The sequence below is a fragment of the Nasonia vitripennis genome, chromosome 4 (genome assembly GCF_009193385.2).
Source record: "Nasonia vitripennis strain AsymCx chromosome 4, Nvit_psr_1.1, whole genome shotgun sequence".
Taxonomy (NCBI): Eukaryota; Metazoa; Arthropoda; class Insecta; order Hymenoptera; family Pteromalidae; genus Nasonia; species Nasonia vitripennis.
This window is the reverse complement of record NC_045760.1, coordinates 17,190,110-17,210,438: the sequence shown is the minus strand read 5'-3', so window position 1 is coordinate 17,210,438 and position 20,329 is coordinate 17,190,110. Positions and strand designations below refer to the sequence as shown.

Genomic DNA, 20,329 nt, shown 5'->3' with positions numbered 1-20,329 from the left:
GCGCGCCGATTTTTAGCCCTCAGCGCGCTTGTCTTATTCGAGCCTGATTTATACGCGACGCGTCGATTTTATTTTCAACGACTGCATTGTCTGTGCTCTATTCTGTTGATGCGCCGCACCACGCGGAGCGATTTTTTCGCTATTGTGAATTTCATCAGGGAAACGTAAAATTTCAACAAGACGCAGGGACGTAAGTCAAATTCGTTTCTGAGGGCGCAGAAAATTTCATTCGCGACGACCCCGCGGTAGACAGTGCATTTAAGGTACAGCAGCGGTGGCTGCAGCTACGAGAAAAATAACTCCCTCGCGCGTGGGCGCGGACGTTTCGAATACCGTCGTGGATTCCGGCAGAGAATAGGCGAAGCGCGAGAAAAATCTGAGAGAGAGAGAGAGAGAGAGAGAGAGAGAGAGAGAGAGAGAGAGAGAGAGAGAGAGAGCGGGGAAAAGCAGCCCGCGTAAACACGAGCGCGGAAAGAAAGCCAGTCCGGGGTGCATTGACTTTGCGCGGAGCCCTCGAGGATTTGTTCGGGCGGAAAACTGCCGGTCGATGTATGCAAACGTCTCCTCAACGTCCTTTAGTGCCGATAGGGTGACAACGAGCGTGTCGCGCGAGAGCCGCGCAAGTATTGTCCCCGTCCGTGCGCAACTTCGTATTTCGAGCGAGTTCGGAGCTCTCGCGGGGACAATAGATGTCAGGTTTCCGGGCCGCGCACCGGCAGCGCGCCTCGCGATACGAGATCTAAGTAGGCCATGCCGGGCTACGGTTATGGCGGCATAAAACGCTCGGCGTGCGCGCCAGTCGGGAGACGCGAGAGGAAAGACGACGGCAGCGGTATAGCAGCCCCTTTATGGACGAAAAAACTGCCGCTATGATTGCTCATGCAAATTGTTTAAGATATCCGGCGCACGAGCTCCCGTTGCTCTTCATGTCTATAAACTCGTAGCGCGGTTGCTGCACTTTAAATTCTCCCCCGGATCTTCTTACAATCAGCATAGTTGATCGATTTCATCCCTGCGAATTCGTCGCGCAATATCTCGTATTACATTATCCATGCGCTGCCGCCGCCGCCGTCGCGACTCCTCCCGATCCCGCGAGCGCATAGAGAAAGTAGTGCGCGCGGCGTAGATTTTAAATTACCATGGGCTTGTTCCGGCGATACAGGCATTCCAATTTTCGGAATGTCAAGTTCGTACATAATCGAAAGCCATACACACGCAGCACAGCCGTCGATGCACCGACTGTAATTCCTAGGAGCATTTTCATTGATTTAAGAAAAGCGGAAGAGCTATGATAAAGGGATGGTCTCTTCGCTGCAAGCCAAAACGGATATATCTCTCGATCGCTGTAGCTGCGCGCGGCGAGTAAATTAAAATGGATTATAAATTTCCTCAGAGAGAAATCTTCCAGCTCCCCCGCTGGCAAGCTAATCCCGCGATATGTGGTCGCGATTGTGGAGAGAGCGAGGCGATCGCAGGCAATTTCAAGAATCGCCGAAATTCGCGCGCACCGAATAAATCATTGCGATCGTTACGTTTCCGCGCGCGGCGCGTTGTAAAAGCACGGACGCCCAGAAATTGAATCTTTCACTTAGCCGCTGAAGAATCGTGCTGCTCCGGGAGTATATATCTCGGCTGTTCCGTGCGACGCTTGGAGATGGACAAAAGTGGATTTTTCGAATAAGTGAAAACCATCAGGATTTTAGAGACTCAACGAGAATAAACAAGTCGAGATTAAATGCGAAGCTGATATTAGCATTTCCAGAGTGAAGTGGAGAAGAATCGCGCCTGATAATTAAACTTTTCCATTAAACTCGTCGGGCCGGCGGAACTTTTCAGCGGCTCTCGAGAGTTACACTAAACGGGGGACAGAAGAGTGACGGGCCGCTGAAATTAAGGCACATAGGTGGAAAATATGAACTTGGCCCGAGAGCGAGAGAGAAAGAGAAGAAGGTGCCAGTATATGGGAGATACAAGCCGCCCGCGTGATGTGTACGTACACACAGACGAGCGCGCTCTTCTGTCTAATTAAACTCCGCGGAACGAGTTGTCGGAGCTGCTGCTGCTGCTGTGCTATATGATGCGCGTTGCTGCGAGCTCTCAAAATGACAAGCCTGACGCAACGCCTGACCTCGCTCCAGAATGAACGCTTCTTTCTTCTAATTTTGAAAGCGCTTCGCGCCTGCCGTCGAAAAGTGCGCGAAACTTTCAATGCACTCTGCAGCGAGCTCTTTGTTCGCGCGGGGCACTTGAAAAATCTACGTAGCTGGATACTCCATTGTGCGGCTGCTAATTTTAGGCGAACGTTTCCAACCCTGCACGCTCCCGCAAAACTCGAAACTCCCGTGAAATTGGAAAAGCCGATCTGGAGTATAACGAGAGAGTGTGCACGATTCGCGGACGAGGCGATCAAATTTAACAGAGTATGGAAAACAAAGCCGTAAATAATCCGCGGCAGCGGGCTGCTCTTGGCGGGAAAATTTTTAATTTTCCAAAATCATTCGTCATCGCGGTTGTCGTGAGCGAGCGCCCGCGCGCCGCGTTTCATCAATTTATCGCTTGAGCAATCGTCCCTTTTTATTGGCGCATTGTAACGAGACGTATATGGGAATGAGGGCGAAAAACTCGCGTAGAAATTTCCGCGCCTGCGCAGAATGGTATAACGCGCATATTTCGCTGGCCGCGCGCGCAATCCGAGTAACAGGAACGAAATTTAATCAAACCAGCTAGAAACGAGACGCATACGTGAGCACGCGGTCAGTGCAAATGCGCGCCGACGAGCGGGAGCGAAAAGAGGGAAGAGAAAGAGGAAGCCGGGGTTCCAGATGCATCGAATTAATTTAATTCATACATCTAGCTGTCCAAGGCTGCCTTCGTTCTCTCGCTCGCTCCATATAAACGGCATTGTACCTTGAGGCATTTGCGTTGACAAAATTTTTGTCATCAAAGATCAGGATTTTTTCATGATTCTCCTCGTTGCACAGATGCGAACCCCGACACCGCGTCCCCCACCGTAGCGCCTCGTCCGGAAGTTTTCACCCCGCGGTTCCCTGGTCATTTCAACACTGCATGCAGAGGTTCGGGGGCGAGTCACGAGCGTGTGTACATTGCATAAAATATTTATCAAGACACATCGATTTAATCCACAGCAGTGTGGCTGTACAGTACAACGCAATAGTGTATTCTCAAATTTCGGAATTATCATCATTATTATGAGGACCATGAGCCAACGCCGTTCTCGGAGTCTCTCTTTCTCCTCGTGGTCGACCCCCCAGCCCAGTACGTAAGCCCGATTCGATTACCGGCGGACAGGCTCCGTCTCTCCCGCTCTTTGCGCCACCGCCGCCGCCGCCGATCGATCCCCGATAGTTAACCCAGAGCCGTGAACGCGTGCGCGCTGCACATGCATTAAAGCCAAGAACCCAACCATGTTGCCGACGTCATATCCAATACAGCCAGCGGCGGCTTGCGCCGGAGCAGCCCAGTCTGCGAGCGGGAGATTGAGGGAGGCAGAGTCTCTCGAAGCCCTCAGCGCCACCCCCGATTGGGCAATAATGGCATTAACCGACGCTGCAATATGATTACCCGCGTTCACGCGCGCACGCCCCTCCGCTGCATATCCCTCGCTATATACTCTACAATCTATACCCTCTACAGCTCACCAAGGTAACCGATCGTAGCCGAAATCCACGAGGCGGTTCGCTTTCTCTCTGCGCGCACAGCTCCAGGCTTTGTCCGTCATTCTGCGCGCATCGCATAATACGCGCCAGATTAATTAAAATCCATATTTATCTTTACATCGAAACTAAATTCTCTCGCCGCGCACAACTTCTCTTTGTTTCACTTGGCAGGAGAGACCGCTGACATGTGGGCCGTTGTAATGAAATTTCGCGCTAGTAGCACGGCCCTGATGTACCAGACGCACACACACAGGGCAAGTTAATACGGCGCGCCTGTTAAATCGCGTTGTGCTTTTTGCGGCTCGGATTACTACTGGTGAATGTGGAGCCGGGGGTTGCGAGCGAGGACCGCGCGCAGGGGTAACTTTCCTTATCTCTGCATTAGAAGATTGGGAGATTATCCGACGGGACGTCAGCCGGCGACTGCTGGCTGCGCACTCGATCTTTGTCGATAGTTTGCTCAACCAGTACAGTGTGATATATAATGTAATTTTCTCAAAGTCGAAAGTATTCGAGGCTAATTAAACGCCAATTATCGAATCGTCCGTCGAGTGTTTCTCAGTACTCCAGGGCATTCCTCTTAATTCAAAGAGAAGTGAGAGGCCGTTTAATTAAAGCGCGCGCGAGAAAAGAGAGGGAGAGAGACGCGCGATTTCAAACAAGAAGCAACAATTTCACGCGCTGCTATCGCGCTTTTTTACCAGCTGAACGCTGGAATTTCACACGGCCGAAGGGAACGTGCAGCAGCAGCTTTCGACGAGAACGCGACGCTTCGCGGAACGCTGATTTCGAACAAGCCATCGGCGCGTCGTCGACTCTCTCGCGTCGCCCCCCCCCCCCCCCCCCCCCCGGCTGATGGCCCCTTTTCTTTTTGTACATCATTTCGCTCTTATTCGCGTTTCGTTTTATTTTGCGCGTCGCGAGCAGCGCAGCCTTTGCGAAACGCATAGCGTCGCCGTCGTCTTCGCCGTATATAAAAACCACTTCCACGAAGTGCGTCCCTCTCGGTCGTGCTAGTTCTTTTTCTCGTTCCGTCCTCCTCCGGGTGTCTGTCTCTCGGTGTGTACTACGCACGCGCGAACTTGAAAATCGTCGAATGTACCGGAGGGAGAGAGAGAGAGAGAGAGGGGACAGGAAGCGTCGACAGAAAAAGTCCAGCAGATACGCATAACACAGTGTAGGGGGACGTTGTTTTGGAGAATCGAGAGCTAGATTATTAATAAAAGAGGAAGAGAGAGAAGCTCGCTTACCGTGAGGTGTTGAAAGAGCCACGCCCTGAGGATGTTGGTCGCGACCTTGGGAAAGATGCCCCTCTTCTTTTGGTTCTTCTTACCCGACGAATCGTCGTCTTCCTCGCCCGTTCCTTCGCCGCTGCCGATACTCGCGTTACTCGCGTCGCCTGAAACAGTAAGAGTGAGGTTTGACGTTAGACGATGCGAATGTGCATTTTATTCAGATAATTTTCAAATTCAAAAACCACCCTTCTCGCATTGCCGTCGTCGTGCAATCAGCACCGGAAGTCAAGTCGCAACAATCGAACAAGAAGCGCGATTAAAGCGCGACCGTGCAGCAAAAAAGCCACCGAGGGTCTGTTCTATCAGCGTGACGATGCAAATCGACGTAATAACGTGAAAGTCGCATCAAGATTGGGCATCGGCGCGTCGCAGTACTGCGCGGCGACCATAGTCCTCCGCTCGCTACATTAACCCGATTCGCCCAGCAAATTAACCGCAATCGGCGAGAGCGAGAAAGAGCGAGAGCTCTATTTCTTCCTCTCCCGCCCGCACCCGGTCTTTGTGACCATTTTGCCGTCGAGCGTATATTGCGGCCGACTGCTCTATCCGTTCATTCTCCGACTCCGAGCGCCATTACCGAGGAGCTCGTCTAGCGTCTCTCCGAGGATAAAGCGCGAGGTGTGCTCTCTCTCTCCCGTCTTGGGCAGTTTTTTGTCCAATGTCCAAGATGCGCGAGGCGCACTCTCACCTCCATAACGGTCTTGCGCTTGGTCGAGGAGCCAGCTCCGAAGTATACCCCTCTCTCTCTCTCTCTCTCTCTCTCTCTCTCTCTCTCGCTTCCTTCATTCGATAAAAACTGAGAATTACGAAGCTAGGACGGGAACGGAGCGGAGCTCACGCTTCAGCGATTTGAATTTGCCACAGGAACTGGAACGCGGCGCTATTGGTTTAGCGAGGCTAAACATTTGTTCAACTGCATATTTAGATTCGAGCTTTGTATTCGAATTCCGGGAATTCGCGTTCGCATTGCAGAGAAAATATTTCGAAAGTAAACGAAGACTCGAGAAATCTTTTAACGATCTGTTTATTTTCCGCGAAAAAGTTGTTCTCTTGATATAAAAGAAGAAATTCCAGCGACGGGAGACGACGACAGCACGCGCGCGCGTGAGATCGAATAAAGGAAAAAAGAATCGAGAGGAATAATCCGAATATTTTCGGGCGCGATCTCGGCCGTAGTATTTTTCTCCCGCGTCGTCGAGTTCAAAGTTAATCTCGAATGCGAGACTGCTTGGCATGTGAAGGAAGGGTGTTGTCATCGTGAATATCCGGAGAGAGAGAGAGAGAGAGAGAGAGAGAGAGAGAGAGCGATAGAGAGGGAGCGGGATCGGCAGAGTGAATGTGAGGAACAGCGAAGAAAACATGCTGTAGAGAGAGAGAGAGAGAGAGAAGAGGGAGTAGAGAAAGAGACAAAGGAACTCGCTCCTTCTCTCTTGGCGATTTCTCCGGCGCGATATAGAACCTTGGGAAGCGGACCGTACGATAAGATTCGGTCATTTATAATCCCGCTCTCTATCAGATGAGACTCCGTCCGAGATGCGGTGCTTCTGCCGATTTGCAGTTGCCCTCACCGGATTCCTTTATTTTTTCGCGACGAGCAACGGACAAAAAGAATATCGAAGCGTTTGGAACGTGAGTAGTCGATGAATAATTAAAATCCATAACCCAGCGCGGGCTTGATTGGAATATTCGGACGATGAATTAACGACGCGCGCAATGCGTTCGAGAAAAAGGAGCTGTATCGCGATATAGCCCTGGTGAGGAATAAAAACCGAAAGAGGGTGAAAAGAGAGTTGGCGGGGTGGTCGCGCGAGAGAGCGCCACATCGTCCTCGTGTTGATTTACGCAGCGGCTCGTGCATTTTTACTGCTGCGTTATAGAGATTTAAGTGCAGTCAATTACACGTTTATGCGTCCCTCTATAGGTTGCGCTCGAGCGGCCGAGGCGTTTTTCTCTTCCCGTCTTCTCTCTCTCTCTCTCTCTCTCTCTCTCTCTCTCTCTCTCCCATTCTTTCGCATATTTCTCTCTCTTTTGCTCGCTCCTTCTGCGCCCAAGCTTTCCCACCAGGAGAAAATGCCTACACGTGTGTATCAAGAGCAGCCTCCTTTCCCTCTGCCACCTAAATTTAGAGACGCGCGCGCGCGCGTAACACTCGCCGGAGTACAATTTACAATTGGCCTCGGAACTTTACGATACCGCAATGCGGTGTGTCATCTCTCCGCCGCACGGCTCATCTCCCTCTCATCTCCCTCGCGTCAGCGGCCGCGAGGAGCGAAGAGTAAATATCGTAAATTCGCGCGGTCGCGACTGCAGCAACCGTTCTCGGATTGGAAAAGCGACGAAAAGAAAGGAGAGAGAAACGCCCGAAGCCGAAAAGAGCTCGTGGGTTGTTTCGTCTCGCCAGCACGCGCAGCGCGAGCGAGACATCTTCCTTCGGATAGAGCAAGAGAGATAGCGCTGCTTCTAGGCTCTATTTACGGTCCTAACTTCGAAACTCTTGCCCTCTTTTTCACTCGTATGCGTTGCTGCTGCCGCCACCGCTGTCGAAATAACCTCGCATATGGTCGACGAAAATAAACCACCTAATTCCCATCTCGTCGAAGCCGCTGTAGCCCTACAGCACTACTTCGCTTCGGTACACCCGCGAGACACCGCGGAGCGAGAAAGAGAAATAGAGAGCTGGAGAGCTGATGCAGGAAGCCACCCCGGTGTTAACGGGCTCCACTCTCTCTCTCTCTCTCTCTCTCTCTCTCTCCCCCCCCCTCTCTCTCTCTATATATATATATATATCTCCCTCTCTCTCTCTCGCTCTCTCTCTCTCTCTCTCTCTCTATATCTCTCTCTCTCTCTCTCGCTCTCTCTCTCTCTCTCGCTCTCTCTCTCTCTCTCGCTCTCTCTCTCTCTCTCTCTCGGCTACGACGTCAAGATTTATACCGGATACTTGACGAATCGCCCGTCGAGAGATTGAGTGTAATATCTTCGTCAGTTAATTCTTTGTTTGCCTCGAGAGGATTTATTTCCGTAGTTAAAAAATCATCGACTGAATTTATTGCCCCTCGCTTCGCTTCGACTTTCCGATTACACGCCGACGCTCGAGCTGAGAGTTTTAAATAAGCTCTCTCTCTCTCTCTCTCTCTCTCTCTCTCGTGCGCGCGCACGGGAAGTGTACAGCGTTGCAGCCCTGAGCTGGATTCCCGACGATATGTCATTTTTCATTGTTGGCTCCCGAAATCCTATGCGATCCTGACGAATAGCGACGTTCGGCTTTTGCGATAACGCGTTCTCCGAGCCACGAAAAAGTATTAAAAAAAAACACTCAAACTTCAGTAGTGTAGAGCAAACGCACGAAAAGTTTGCGGGGCGAAGAATCGGAAAGCTGCAGATTAGCTACGGAAATGGAATGGAAAAAAGTACTTATAGAATGCGAAAAGGAGTAAAAAGAGTGAGATATTTGGGGGAGCGAGCTGCGTATACACCGGATACCGAGACATTTATTCGCTGCCACGCTATACGCTGCGCCATGCGAACGAGCAAGGGATAAAAACGAGGAGCAAAAAGACGAGAGTCAAGAAAAATACGAGAAAAGAAGACGAAGAGAAGAAGAAGAAGCAGCAAAGGGGAAGAAGAACAGCAGAAATATCTACGCCTCTTTGGATATCGCGTTTCATGGCCACACGTTCTTTCTGCCGCTCGTGGATACCCCCTCCCCTCGTCCCGCCGGCCTCCCTCGCCGCAATATTTATTAAACTCGCTTTTCTTTTTCCATCCGTCGTCTCGCGTCCGTGGATAAAAATGCAGCGAGAGCTCGTGATTGCCTTCCCTTAAAATTTTAATCAAAGCCATGTAAAGGGCAACATTTAATTAAAGCATACTAATTGAATCGCGAGCAATACTTCGCAGCTCTGCATTATTCCACTTTGCATATAAAATAACTCGATTCAATTTGAGCCGCCGCTACACAAAACTCTTCGAAGAATAAACCCGGGGAATTAATACTCGATCGGCGGGAGGCTGGGCAATGACACCTAGAGAAAATAAGCAACGAACCGTGCGGCGTCGCGATTCAGTCATACCGTTGCTCGGGGTGAATTTAAATATCGAATCGAGCCGTGGCGCATTGAATTCGACTTCGGTGGTACGCAAGTGCTCGGCAAATCCTGCGCTACGCGAAATTTTTCGTTCCCGCGCTCGCGCAATAAAGCCTCGTTACTTTGTGACGGCATTGAATTCCGTCCGAGAAAGGAGAGAGACGACGCGTATTTCACATCTAGCGCGCGCGCTCGCGGCGAAATTCAGGCAAAAACGAGAGGCGGAAAAAATCGACGACCGAAAGCGAGTTGGTATATATATGTATATGCGCGCTGCAGAATCTTTATGGATATTGCCGCGGGTGCGCGACGCGCCTGGTTTTCTGCGGAGCTCGCCTTAATACCCTGGCCGATTCGTTCTTTGCCCTCCTGCGCAAACCCCTCGGGCGAAAATATGCACATGCTCTTTTTTTGGGGTTAGACGCGGCGGCGGGACATATTCCCGCAGCCGCGCTACTTTCTCGGCTATTTTCACGGGAATGGCGCCGCGCGAAAGATCGCCGCCCAAAGATCGAGTCCCGCCGCTCGCGTCGAGGTGCCAGACCCCGAGACCTTTTCTGCGCAGCTATGCTTGCGATATTCCGAAGATTTGGGGCTGCAGCTGTTACGAGAGCTGAAATGCAAGAGTTTTCCCGGGGAGCCAGCGAAGCTGCTGCAACTGATGGCAGCCGGAGTCCGATGTGCAGCTCGAAAGCGCGCGAAAAATTTCTTTGAAAAACACTGCACTCTCTTGTGGATTTGCTTTTCAAGGCTACGCTCGCGCCAGCGGAAAACAGAGAGGCGGCAATTTTTGCGAGCAACTCTGGCGTGAGGAGGAAAATATAGAGAAGAGAATCCAGAGCTCGCGGAGATCCGGAAGAAAGAGGCCGTCCGCATTCCTCTAGCTGCAGCAGCAGCTAAGCGCACCCGTCGGAATTAAGTGCGAGTGGCACAGCGGTGTGCCGGGGCGCAAATGCACTGGCAATACGAATACGCACTGCGCCTTCAGAGACAGAGAGAGAGAGAGAGAGAGAGAGAGAGAGAGAGAGAGAGAGAGAGAGAGAGAGCTGTAATGTTTTCGCATACTCCAAATCGAGAGAGGGTCATTGCACCAAAACACTCTCGCTCAGCCGCGCCCAGACGGCGGTGTGCGATAGCGGCTCTGAATTTTCTCCCAAAGGTCAACAAGTTGTCGAACGCGCCACTAAATATAAAACTCGAAGCTGCAGGCACATTTTTTGCCGAAAGCTGACGGGACTATCGAACAAAAAAGAGAGAACAAATTTTCCGAATCGGAGCTAAGAATTTTTTCCTCGTCGTGGAAAGCATAATGACGCGGCCCGCAGTACGAGTGACTTTCTCAGGCGAACTCGAGCAGAGCAGTCAAAGGAGCGCGAGCGTCACTTAGGCACAAGATTAATCGAAGATTGTAGTCGCGGGAGATGGGCCGCAAAGTTGGTTTTTACACTCGCTAGCCGCGTGGCCGCTCTCCACTGCGCCGTATACTAAATGCTTGCGCGGCGAACGAGACAGAAAATAGAGACGGAAAAGCTGGATGACACTCGAATAAAAGAGAAAAGAAGACTGATTTATAGCGTAGCTGTCTGTGTGACTCGCGCCCGCAGCAGATTTATATTTCGCGCGCGCAGTTTGAAATTTTTGTTGCGCCCGTGCGTCGACGACAATGTTTACCCTGCTCGACACAGGCGAAACTCCAAAAGGGAGAAAAAGTCGTCCCAAAAGAAAGCAAGAAGAAGATAACGAGCGAGAGAACAAGAGATGATCATAGATGGTGCCACGGCGAGAGCTGCGCACACAGACGCGCGTGTACGAGAGCGAGTTGCAGAGAGCGCAAAGTTTGTCTTACAAATGAGCCGCGCGACGCGAATGATTTAGTGTACACGACGGCGCGCTGCGGCGGATGACGGAGCGTGGGTGGCTAGTTACGCTTTAGTTATTAGCTCGGCGAGTGAGAGAGCTGCACTCGATGGATAGTAAATATCGGCAGCCAGTCGTTTATGCGCTCTCTACACGGCGTACACGCTCGGCCGCGGCGGAGTGTCCGCGACGACAAATATCGATTGGCGCGTTGCTGCACTTGTTCCCGAACATCAAAAGGTGTGCAGTAGTCGGCGCGCTCTGAAAAATCGCGTTTAATGGCTTTGTTGATACAGTGTAGGTAAAGAGCTCGAGAGCGACGAGGCTTTGAAGCGATGATATCGTACGGGGCAGTTATAGTAATACTGGACCGACGCCGCGCCATACGAGTGTGTCGTGATGGATAGTTTGACGAGGAATTTCGCGCAAGGCGCTCTCCGATGATTATATCCATCATCCTCGATTTCTTTGTATAAATAGACTCGTCGGAGATATTGGCTGCCGGAGTACGGCGCAGCGGAGTAATGAATGCTTTACGAGCCGCGAATTAGCGACTGGTTAAATATCCAGTGCGATTTATATGCCCGTACGCTTTAAGAGCTCGATTAATCTGTAACGTCACACTCGCTTCAATAAAGCAGTAGATATCAAAGAAAATTGTGTAGCGAGTGAGCCGCGGAGAAGAGCAGACGGTGAATTATCCTAATCCCGATGACGCGCGCTGCGACCACGAAGGAGTCGGAAATTTCTAATTCCGGCGGACAAGGAGCACAGCGAGAGAATATCCGAAGGGACGACGAAACTCCGAGCCATGAAAGTTATGCGGATTAGCGGAGGGAATCCTATACCCCACCGGAGCAGCTATACACATACTCCGTACGACATGTAGCCGTTCCATCTTGCTTTATCTGCCGCGGGGCCCGAGCTTTCACCATTGTTATGGCGGGAGAAAGAGCGGAGGAGATTTTCAGGAATGCATCGTCGATCGAACCGTTACGTGGCAGCCCATGCTCGATCATCGGGCGAACGGGCCGCGCAAGAGCAGTCAGCTCGCGTCTATATAAATAGATTCGTGTATTTACAGAAGCCGCTTTGTGATTTGAATAACATCTTTGCGCGTGAACGATGAAAATACAACTCTGAGCGCGTCGAAAGAACGAGTTTCTCGAGAGCCTGCTGTGCATGCGAGTACAGGTTAGTGACCGCTGACGATTCGTTGGTGTAAATATCTCCACTGAAAAATTTCGATTGGGATAATCTGGGCGGAGAGGAGCTGCGAAGAAATTGGTGGACGCGTCTCGCGATATAGCGAAACAAACGGTAACCCGTTTCTTCGAGGCTAGGATTAGCGATGCACGCGTAAAATAGCACAATCTCGGTTTTTTGTCAACGCCATCAAGATAGCATAACGCTATCGAGTGGCACTGCATAATTCATGCGGTTGAACCCGTCGAAAAGCACGGCAAGAGCAAGAAATCATATTATTCCCAAACGGCGCATTTTTGCCTCGCTCAGTCAGAGGAGCGAAGAAGCGGTAGCGCCAACGATTTATTCCGGGTGAGGCATTCTCGGGAGAGAAAAAAGCGACGGCGAGGAGTAAAGTCATTTGCAATATACGCTGACGAGGTATATATAATATAATCGCGCACGCGCGAGTATTAGTCTGCGAGAGAGCGAAGCGAAGAAGCCCGTCTCGTCGACTGTATATAGCTGGCCGTAAGTAGCGAGTAGTACAAGGAGAGAAAGAGAAAGAGCTTCCCTGGTAGAAGAATTAGCCTGGACGTTGGCTTGCTTAGTAAGAATAACCTTATTTCTTTCGTTACAAATAACCCAATTTTTAACCAATTTGAAGCTTATAATGAGTTAATATGTGCGTTGAATGCGATCATAACCTATATAAAGTGCAGCGAAAGAGACAATAAATAAGAACTCCATAAATATTTATGGAAATAAGTCCAGTTTTGCTACTCGGGGGTTTTTGCGGTCGCAGAACAGGAATATCGCGATGGCAACGCTCCCTGAGGTACCTGGTGCCCAGGGTGGACAGTATCACGTCATCTTCTGGAGTTTTGAGAGATATTGAAACATAATCAGCCAAAACTTGTTACTCGGGAGTTTTTGCGATCGCAGAACACGAATATCGTGACATCAATGCTCCTTGAGGTATCTAGTGCCCAAGGTGAATAGTATGAACGTCATCTTCAGGAGTTTTGTGGGAATTTAATAGTAATTAAGTGAAATACGTTACTCACGGATTTCTGGGGCCACTAAGCATGGATATGGTGCTATACTTAAGATAATCCCAGGAGACGATGTTGATACTGTCTACCCTGGACACCAGGTACCTAGAAAGCCATTATTGTCATTTTACTCGTATTCAGTGACCTCAAAACCCCCAAATCAATGAGTCTCGACGAAATATGTCGTTATTTTCCGTGAAACTCCAGGAGACGACGTTGATACTGCCAACCCTGGGCACCGGGTACCTCAAGGAGCGTTGCCGTCACTATATCCGTGTTCAGCGACCTCGAAAACCCCCGAGTAACGAGTTGCGACTAATTATGTTTCAAATTCTAACAAAACTCTAGGAGACGACATTAATACTGTCTACCCTGGGCAGCAGGTACTTCTGAGAGTATTGCCGGCGCGATATTCGTGTTCAGGGACCCCAAAAACCCCCTAGTAACAAAACTGTACTTTCTCTCATCAATATTTACCGCGTTTTTTGCTTTGCTGCATTATTATTTACATTTGAGGTTACGTATCTCTTCTTTAAAAACAATATGGGCAAAAATAACCTTATTCTTGCGTTAAAACGATGTCGCTGTTAGCCAATTATAACCCAATATTCTTGGCTTAGATAAACTAATTCGACACACTTATAAGCTTATTTTTGGGATAAATTGGTTGCGATTTCTACCAGGGTTAAAGCCCCCGACGATTGAGACATCGCTCTTGCGAGCGGCCCTGACAGTTATCTGATTCATGGACATGCCGAGTGTATTTTATGCCGTACGACCTATGAATACAGATCGATCGCCACTGCCGAGTGCCGGCAGCACACGCGGAGAACCAGCCGAGACAGAGAGAAACCGGGAGGAGTAGGCGACCGGCCCCCGAGAAGAGGCATCGCGGGGATCATAGGCGCACGCGCACCGCGGTTCTGGGTACTTGTGTATCAATTACACGCGCGGCCTGTGTTCGCATACGTTCTGCCCCGCGATGATCAGAAAGACAAATCAACGGGGGTTTGCGCATTTTTTCGCGGCTCTCCTTGCGCTTTCTTGCGACTATCACTTCTGAATCTCGCGCGAAAATACGGCTCGCGGCGGGAAATGGAAAAGCCTCGTATATCTCGGCTCTTCGGGCCATTATCGGCTGCATATGGACTCGGACGGGTCCTCGCGAGGCTCGCGCACTTTTTAAAAGCGGCTATCCATTTCTCTCGCCGAGTGGTGTACTGCGCATCGCATCCGACGCGACGGAGGCCGACGACGACACATGCGCGAAAACGCGTCGTTCCGCGAGGATGCGCCACTCGCCTGTGCGTGATAAATGGCCGCTTTATCCGCGCGGAAGGTCTGCGCTATTATTTGCCTAGGCTCGCTCGCTGACACTCGTGCGCGCGCATAGCTACTGCTCTATTTCACCGCCGCACAAATTGCTCTCGCATCGCTCGGATGCACTTGAAAAGTTTTTCGAATGAATAAAAAAAAAGCAAGGGGGCTTTGAGCCACGCGGATGAAACTCGTCGATTACCTGCGAGAAAACGCTGCTCTCCCGGCAAAACAGTGCACAGCGCTAATTAAGACGGAGTCTCACGCGCCGGCCCGGCTCTCGGTAATTATCATAGAAACGGCGCGACACATCAGCTCTCTCCCGCTCGCTCGGGATATCGGGCGCATTAATTAGCGCAATCTCCCGCTACGTGCCGGAGCGAGGCGCGCGCGATATCTTCGGCACGGCCCAGATAATCCGTAAGTCGAGCTCTCGAGGATTCCTCGGCGGGGCTCGGGCTTTATTCGCCGATTGGATTAGTATTTCAATTGCCGCGATTGAACGCACGCGGGAAATTCGATTTCGAGGGTCGATTGATCGTTATTGCCCTCGGATACCCTTAGATATATAATCGCATTCAGTTCTCGAAAAAATGAAACGAGAGAAATATCTCGAACGCGGCGGCCTTTCAATCAGCGAACGATAAATAATTCGAGGCTCGCGACGCGCGAGAGTCGTATAAGTCGTGTAGGTGTCGCCTTCGGTGGAGCGCGTCGACCGCGGGATGATTCGCTGGCATTCCCTCTCTCGCTCTCGTGGAACGTATTTGTATAAACTCAAGAGCTCCTTCGGCGGGACGCTAACGCCGCCAGTAAAATTGCTCGTTCGACCTGCGCGCCGCGGCTACGCCAAGTCGTAAGTGTCGAAATAAAAGCGTTAATGGAATCGCCGGGCGTCGCGACGCTATGTTATTTTACCAGGGCGCGGGAACCGAGGGGTAAGCGACACGAGGAGGAAAAAAAGAGTGAATCAGATTTGAAAACAAGGAATAAATTTAGGAGAAAGGGGGCGGGGGTAAAGAGAAAAAATAGATGGCCAAGAGAGTAGGGAGGGATAAAAATACGCGAGAAGAGAAAGATGAAAAGCCCGAGATGAGATGATAGGAAGCAAATGCGAGGACATGTGACGAGCACGTGTCGCGGTCTTCGTTAGAGAGAGGCGTGTATGCTTCCAGAGACTCTTGTGCCGCGGTTAGGCAAGTGACGCATGGGTCTGTTTGGATTACCGGATGCGTCTCCGAATCACAACTCCACGCGAGCGTGAAAATTACTTTAATTCTCTTAATGCTATCGATTATCGCTTTCTCATAAATCTCGCGGACGCGCTGTGTAGTTTATATCGAGGCTCTTTCTCTCCCTCTCTCTCTCTCTCTCTCTCCCACAGCACAGCTCAGACGCGATCGTTTGAGCGAGATGAAAAATGTCGCCGTTAAAACGACAACTTCATAACAGAGACTTTTTACGCTCTTAATTACGCGCCTCGGCACATTACCGAGACAGAATTTCCAAAATACACACTGACGGCGGCGGTATCGGGACGAGGCAAAAATTCACGCGCTCGTAAATAACCGGGCGCATAAATCAAGACAATAGTGTAGCTGCGCGCAGCGAAATAGAAAATCGCGGATTCCCGCGCAGCCGGCGAGAATAATCCTAATTCACAGCAGCAGCATCGAATCAGCCAAAGCGCCGCCGCGCATGATTCGAGGTTAATGGTCATGCGTATATATATACACTTGCAGCGGAGGCAAGTCGAGTCAGTCCCGTCGTCGTTGTCGTCGTGCACTAGCCGTTATAGTATAAGCTCGCACGCGCGGCTTAATGTCCACGATTTATCAAGCGGCAGAGTAGGAGATGAAACAAGAAAAGCCTGTCACGGAACGTGAATCCCTCTCTTGCACCCTCTCTCTCTACATTTCCTATAATTATCTCCCCTGCTTCAAGACGAGTCTTAGAAACGGCCTCGTAAATATACGATTGCAATTACGACTCGTCAAAGCAGCTCTCTCTCTCTCTCTCTCTCTCTCTCTCTCTCTCTCTCTCTCTCTCCGCGATGACACAGTGCACGCGGCCGAGTCGAGCTGTAAAAAAATTCGGAAAAGCGAAAAGTACGCATAATCGCCACCGAGAGGGGGAGCGGCGGAGTCGGAGGAAAGAGGAATGGCGCCGGCAGCCAGTAATGAGCCAGAAAACTGCCGACAGCTCGCTGTGCTCGGAGCTATGAGATGGCCCGGCTGTTTCTTCTTCGACTCGCACATGCGGCTCGCGCGCGCGCGTGCAGTTTGTCCACGCGGTCCCATAATTCACGCAGAGAGCGCGGGGCCCTTCTTTCGGGAGAGCGCAGTCTTGTTAGCGTCGACCCGAGCGGCTCGAGTCGACATTAAGATTCCCCGAGCCCTCTCGCTCGCTGGACCCCATCAGAGTTACGAAAGCGAGATCGATTGCGAATGAAGACCGTATAGCTCTTCGGCCATCTAAATTCCCAGTCATCCATCGGCACCGTCATCTCGCGTTGGTAAACACAAAAGCCCGGCAAACCGCACGCAAGAAAGCGCGCCCGGCCGCTATCTGGGTGGCGCATCTCCCGCGCGCGCGCGCGGGCGAAGGGAACGAAAAGCGCGCGTTATCGCGCACTGCCGCGCGGCTCCGAGAGCTGATAAATCCGAGCCGAAGAATAATGAGTCGCCATTAGTCATGCGGCCCGCATCCCCCGCGTCAGCGTAGCGTTGAATCATCCCGCGCCGCGGCGGTGCAACGCAAGCGCTCGAGAACATCGGTTCTAACCTCGATAGCGACTGCTTCGAGACGATCGCTCTGGGATTGTTTTGGCTGACGGACGTAAAACACACTGCAGTTCGTGGCTTTCGACAGCGTTACATTTTCCAGCTCTCTTTGTCCACCCGCGACGCGTATCGATAAATAGAAGGCTCTGCAGCTAAAAAAATCTAACGCGGGCGAATAATCCAGGGAAGAAAGAAAAGTTGCGGCTCCCGGTGCAAACAGCCGCAACTCTGATGGGTGGCGTTGAGTGACAAGCTTAACGCGATCGTTTTATATTGCGATGTGTGCCATACCGATATAGTCGCGCGACCCTCGCGCGATTTTCCGAGACTGCACAATAAAACACGTGGCGACAAATTCGGCGCGCCGGCAATCACGATCAAAACCAACCAGCCGTCTGCGTGTGGAGAACAGCGCTCTCTCTCTCTCTCTCTCTCTCTCTCTCTCTCTGTGCGTGTGGTTTCGCGCGTGCTATAATACACATTGCCGTGGCCCGGCCTGCGGTCTTCCATGGCAGATATGCCGAACGGCGAGGGACAAGGATGCTTCCGCTTCCCGATCTCATCATGCGGACACCAGATGAAATTTCATATATCGAGCTCGCGCTGCCAACGCCTGGTGTCGGGAATATTATTTTGTATTGCATTCCTCTCGCGTTTTACGTCGGCGTCGAAAACTGTGTCGGGCCATCTTCGCGAATGTGCAAAGGAATAGGCGACGCCGCGATTTATTACAGTCTTTAAAACGCGATAAATATTCAGCGCGGAAAAATATGTCCCTCGCCTGCACGCGTGGATACAAACGGCACCGCGCATACAATAAACATCCACAGCGGGTATCTCTTGCCGACAAACGTTTCGCGCGCCTGCGATGCTTCGTCTCTCTGCATAGAATAAAGAACGGAGCTCGCCTAATCGCCCCGTTCTCCTCTTTTCCTTCTTCTTCTTCTCAAGAGAGAGAAAGAGAGGACGATTATTATCTCCCTGTGGGAAGAGCGACGACGCTGTTCGCCAAATATGGCGGCATCCATCGAAAGCATAAGTTTATAGAAGAGTCGGGCGGAGAGAAAAAGATATGCAGACACAAAGAGTAGCCGGGGTGTCTTACATGGCGCGCACGTGTCCCGCTCACCGCACGGCTCCTCTCTCTCTCTCTCTCTCTCTCTCTCTCTCTATATATATATATATATATATATATATATATATATATATATATATATATATATATATATATATATATATATCTCCGTCTGTGTATAATATCTACGCTACACACAGCGCTTGGAGCGCGTCGATACTTATGTATACCGGTATGCAGCGGCGGCGTATGAGCTCTGCAGCAGAGAGAAAAAGAGCGCCAGCAGCAGCAGCCGCGGCGGCAAGGGATCCGATGGGCTCCTCTCTGAAGGCAACATTCCATCAAACCAGCCTTCATCTTGCATATATATATATATATATATATATATATATATATATATATATATATATATATATATATATATATATATATATATATGCGCCTATCCCCCGGCTATGCCTCTCTTCGCTTTGATTCTCTCTCGCGCGCGCTCATTTTTTCTCTGCGCTCTCGGCTCCTTCGTTTTCTCTCTCTCTCTCTCTCTCTCTCTCTCTCTCTCTCTCTCTCTCTCGCTCGCTGGTGCTTCTTTTTGCCTCTTTTTAATATACACACACACGCACACACACACACACACAGCGGACGAAATCGGGACGCACGAGGCGAGAACGAATAATCTAAATTCTCCGCGGCTCTACAGGAAATTTTCCCTCCGCAGCGCCGCTCCGATTCGGCCTTTTATCGAGGATGATACGATCGAAGCAGTTTCACAGGCGCCGTTACGTCAACATTGCAACAAAACACTCACCGAAATAGCCCACTCGAGAGCTCCTCTCGAATTCAGAAAAGTCACGTCTCGCGCGTCGAATGAAGATTTAAAATAGTCGCCGGGCCGTTCCCTTGTCTGCGGGTAGAGCATAAGATCCTCGTATATGTATTGTCCTCGCGCCTTTTATTATTAAAGGGGCTAGCGCGACTAGCACGTCGACGTACGTGCGCGTCAGAAAAGAATGGGATGAAGCGGTTAAGGTCGACGACGCGTGCAGCAGCCACAGCAGCGAAGGGCCACCGCCGCGACGCTCACACACATACACACACGTAAGGCAGCTCGATGGATGCATTTTTAACGCAACGAAAATAGCGTGCTGCTCTCGAGGCCCACGAGGGGAAAAAGAAAAACTCGTCCCTCGAGGCCTCGAAGAAAAAAAAACATACGCTTCGCGCCGCGGAGAAGTTCAGGCTGCGCAGACAAAACAGCACCGGCAGCAGCTGCGCTTCGACGACGACAACCGCGTCGCCAAGACCGAGACGACGAATTTTCTCCTCTTCGTCGTCGTTGTCGCGAGGCCGTCTCTCCTTCAACGTTTCAATTCCACTCATGCACTTTACGTGGCCGTGTTGTCGACGTCGTGTGTCTCGCTTTCGCGCTCTTCGTTTTTCATCGTATAGCTCTACACACACACACACTGTTCTATAGGCGAATCGCTGCGATTCGGTTTAGGCGAACTCTAATATGCAAACTCAGGCGCGAAAAGTGTACTACGAAAACATCGCGGTCATAAAGAGAAGAGGAATAAACAGACGAGCCTCAGCCGTCAGCAGTGAAAATCTTTGACTGCACGCGACAACCCTGTATATAAACATAAACGAGTGCGTACATGCGTATAACGCGCGCGACGCGGAACACCGTAAATCACTCGAATCTCTCTCTCTCTCTCTCTCTCTCTTTCTCTCGAGCAGTAGCGCGCGCGGCGGCAGGCTAAAAAACGATTAACTTCTTCTCTCTTTCTCCCGGTCTCGCGAAGAAATTTTACGAGTCCCCGAGGACCGTTCTCTCCGCGCGCGGTACGAAGCATCTGTTTTTCCGCGTGCTCGGCGACCGGCCGGAAGTAAGACTGCACTGCGTTGTGCGTATGGAGGAATGAGAGTGGATATCGCGCTGCTGCTGCTGCTGCTGCAGGACCACCGAAGTGGTGACGGCGGCGGCTGCGGCGCGTGGACGA

General features: G+C 51.0%; 1 protein-coding gene across 5 annotated transcripts in view; it reads right to left on the bottom strand.

The window, feature by feature from the left end:
* The window catches only part of LOC100117144 (homeobox protein homothorax), a 326,708-nt gene that overhangs the window by 128,795 nt on the left and 177,584 nt on the right, over positions 1-20,329 (bottom strand). For all 5 annotated transcript variants that reach the window (XM_031929885.1, XM_031929884.1, XM_031929888.1 and 2 more), the window contains one exon: positions 4,928-5,076. In XM_031929885.1, the coding sequence (XP_031785745.1) occupies positions 4,928-5,076 (149 nt within the window). The remainder of the gene's footprint in view (positions 1-4,927; positions 5,077-20,329) is intronic.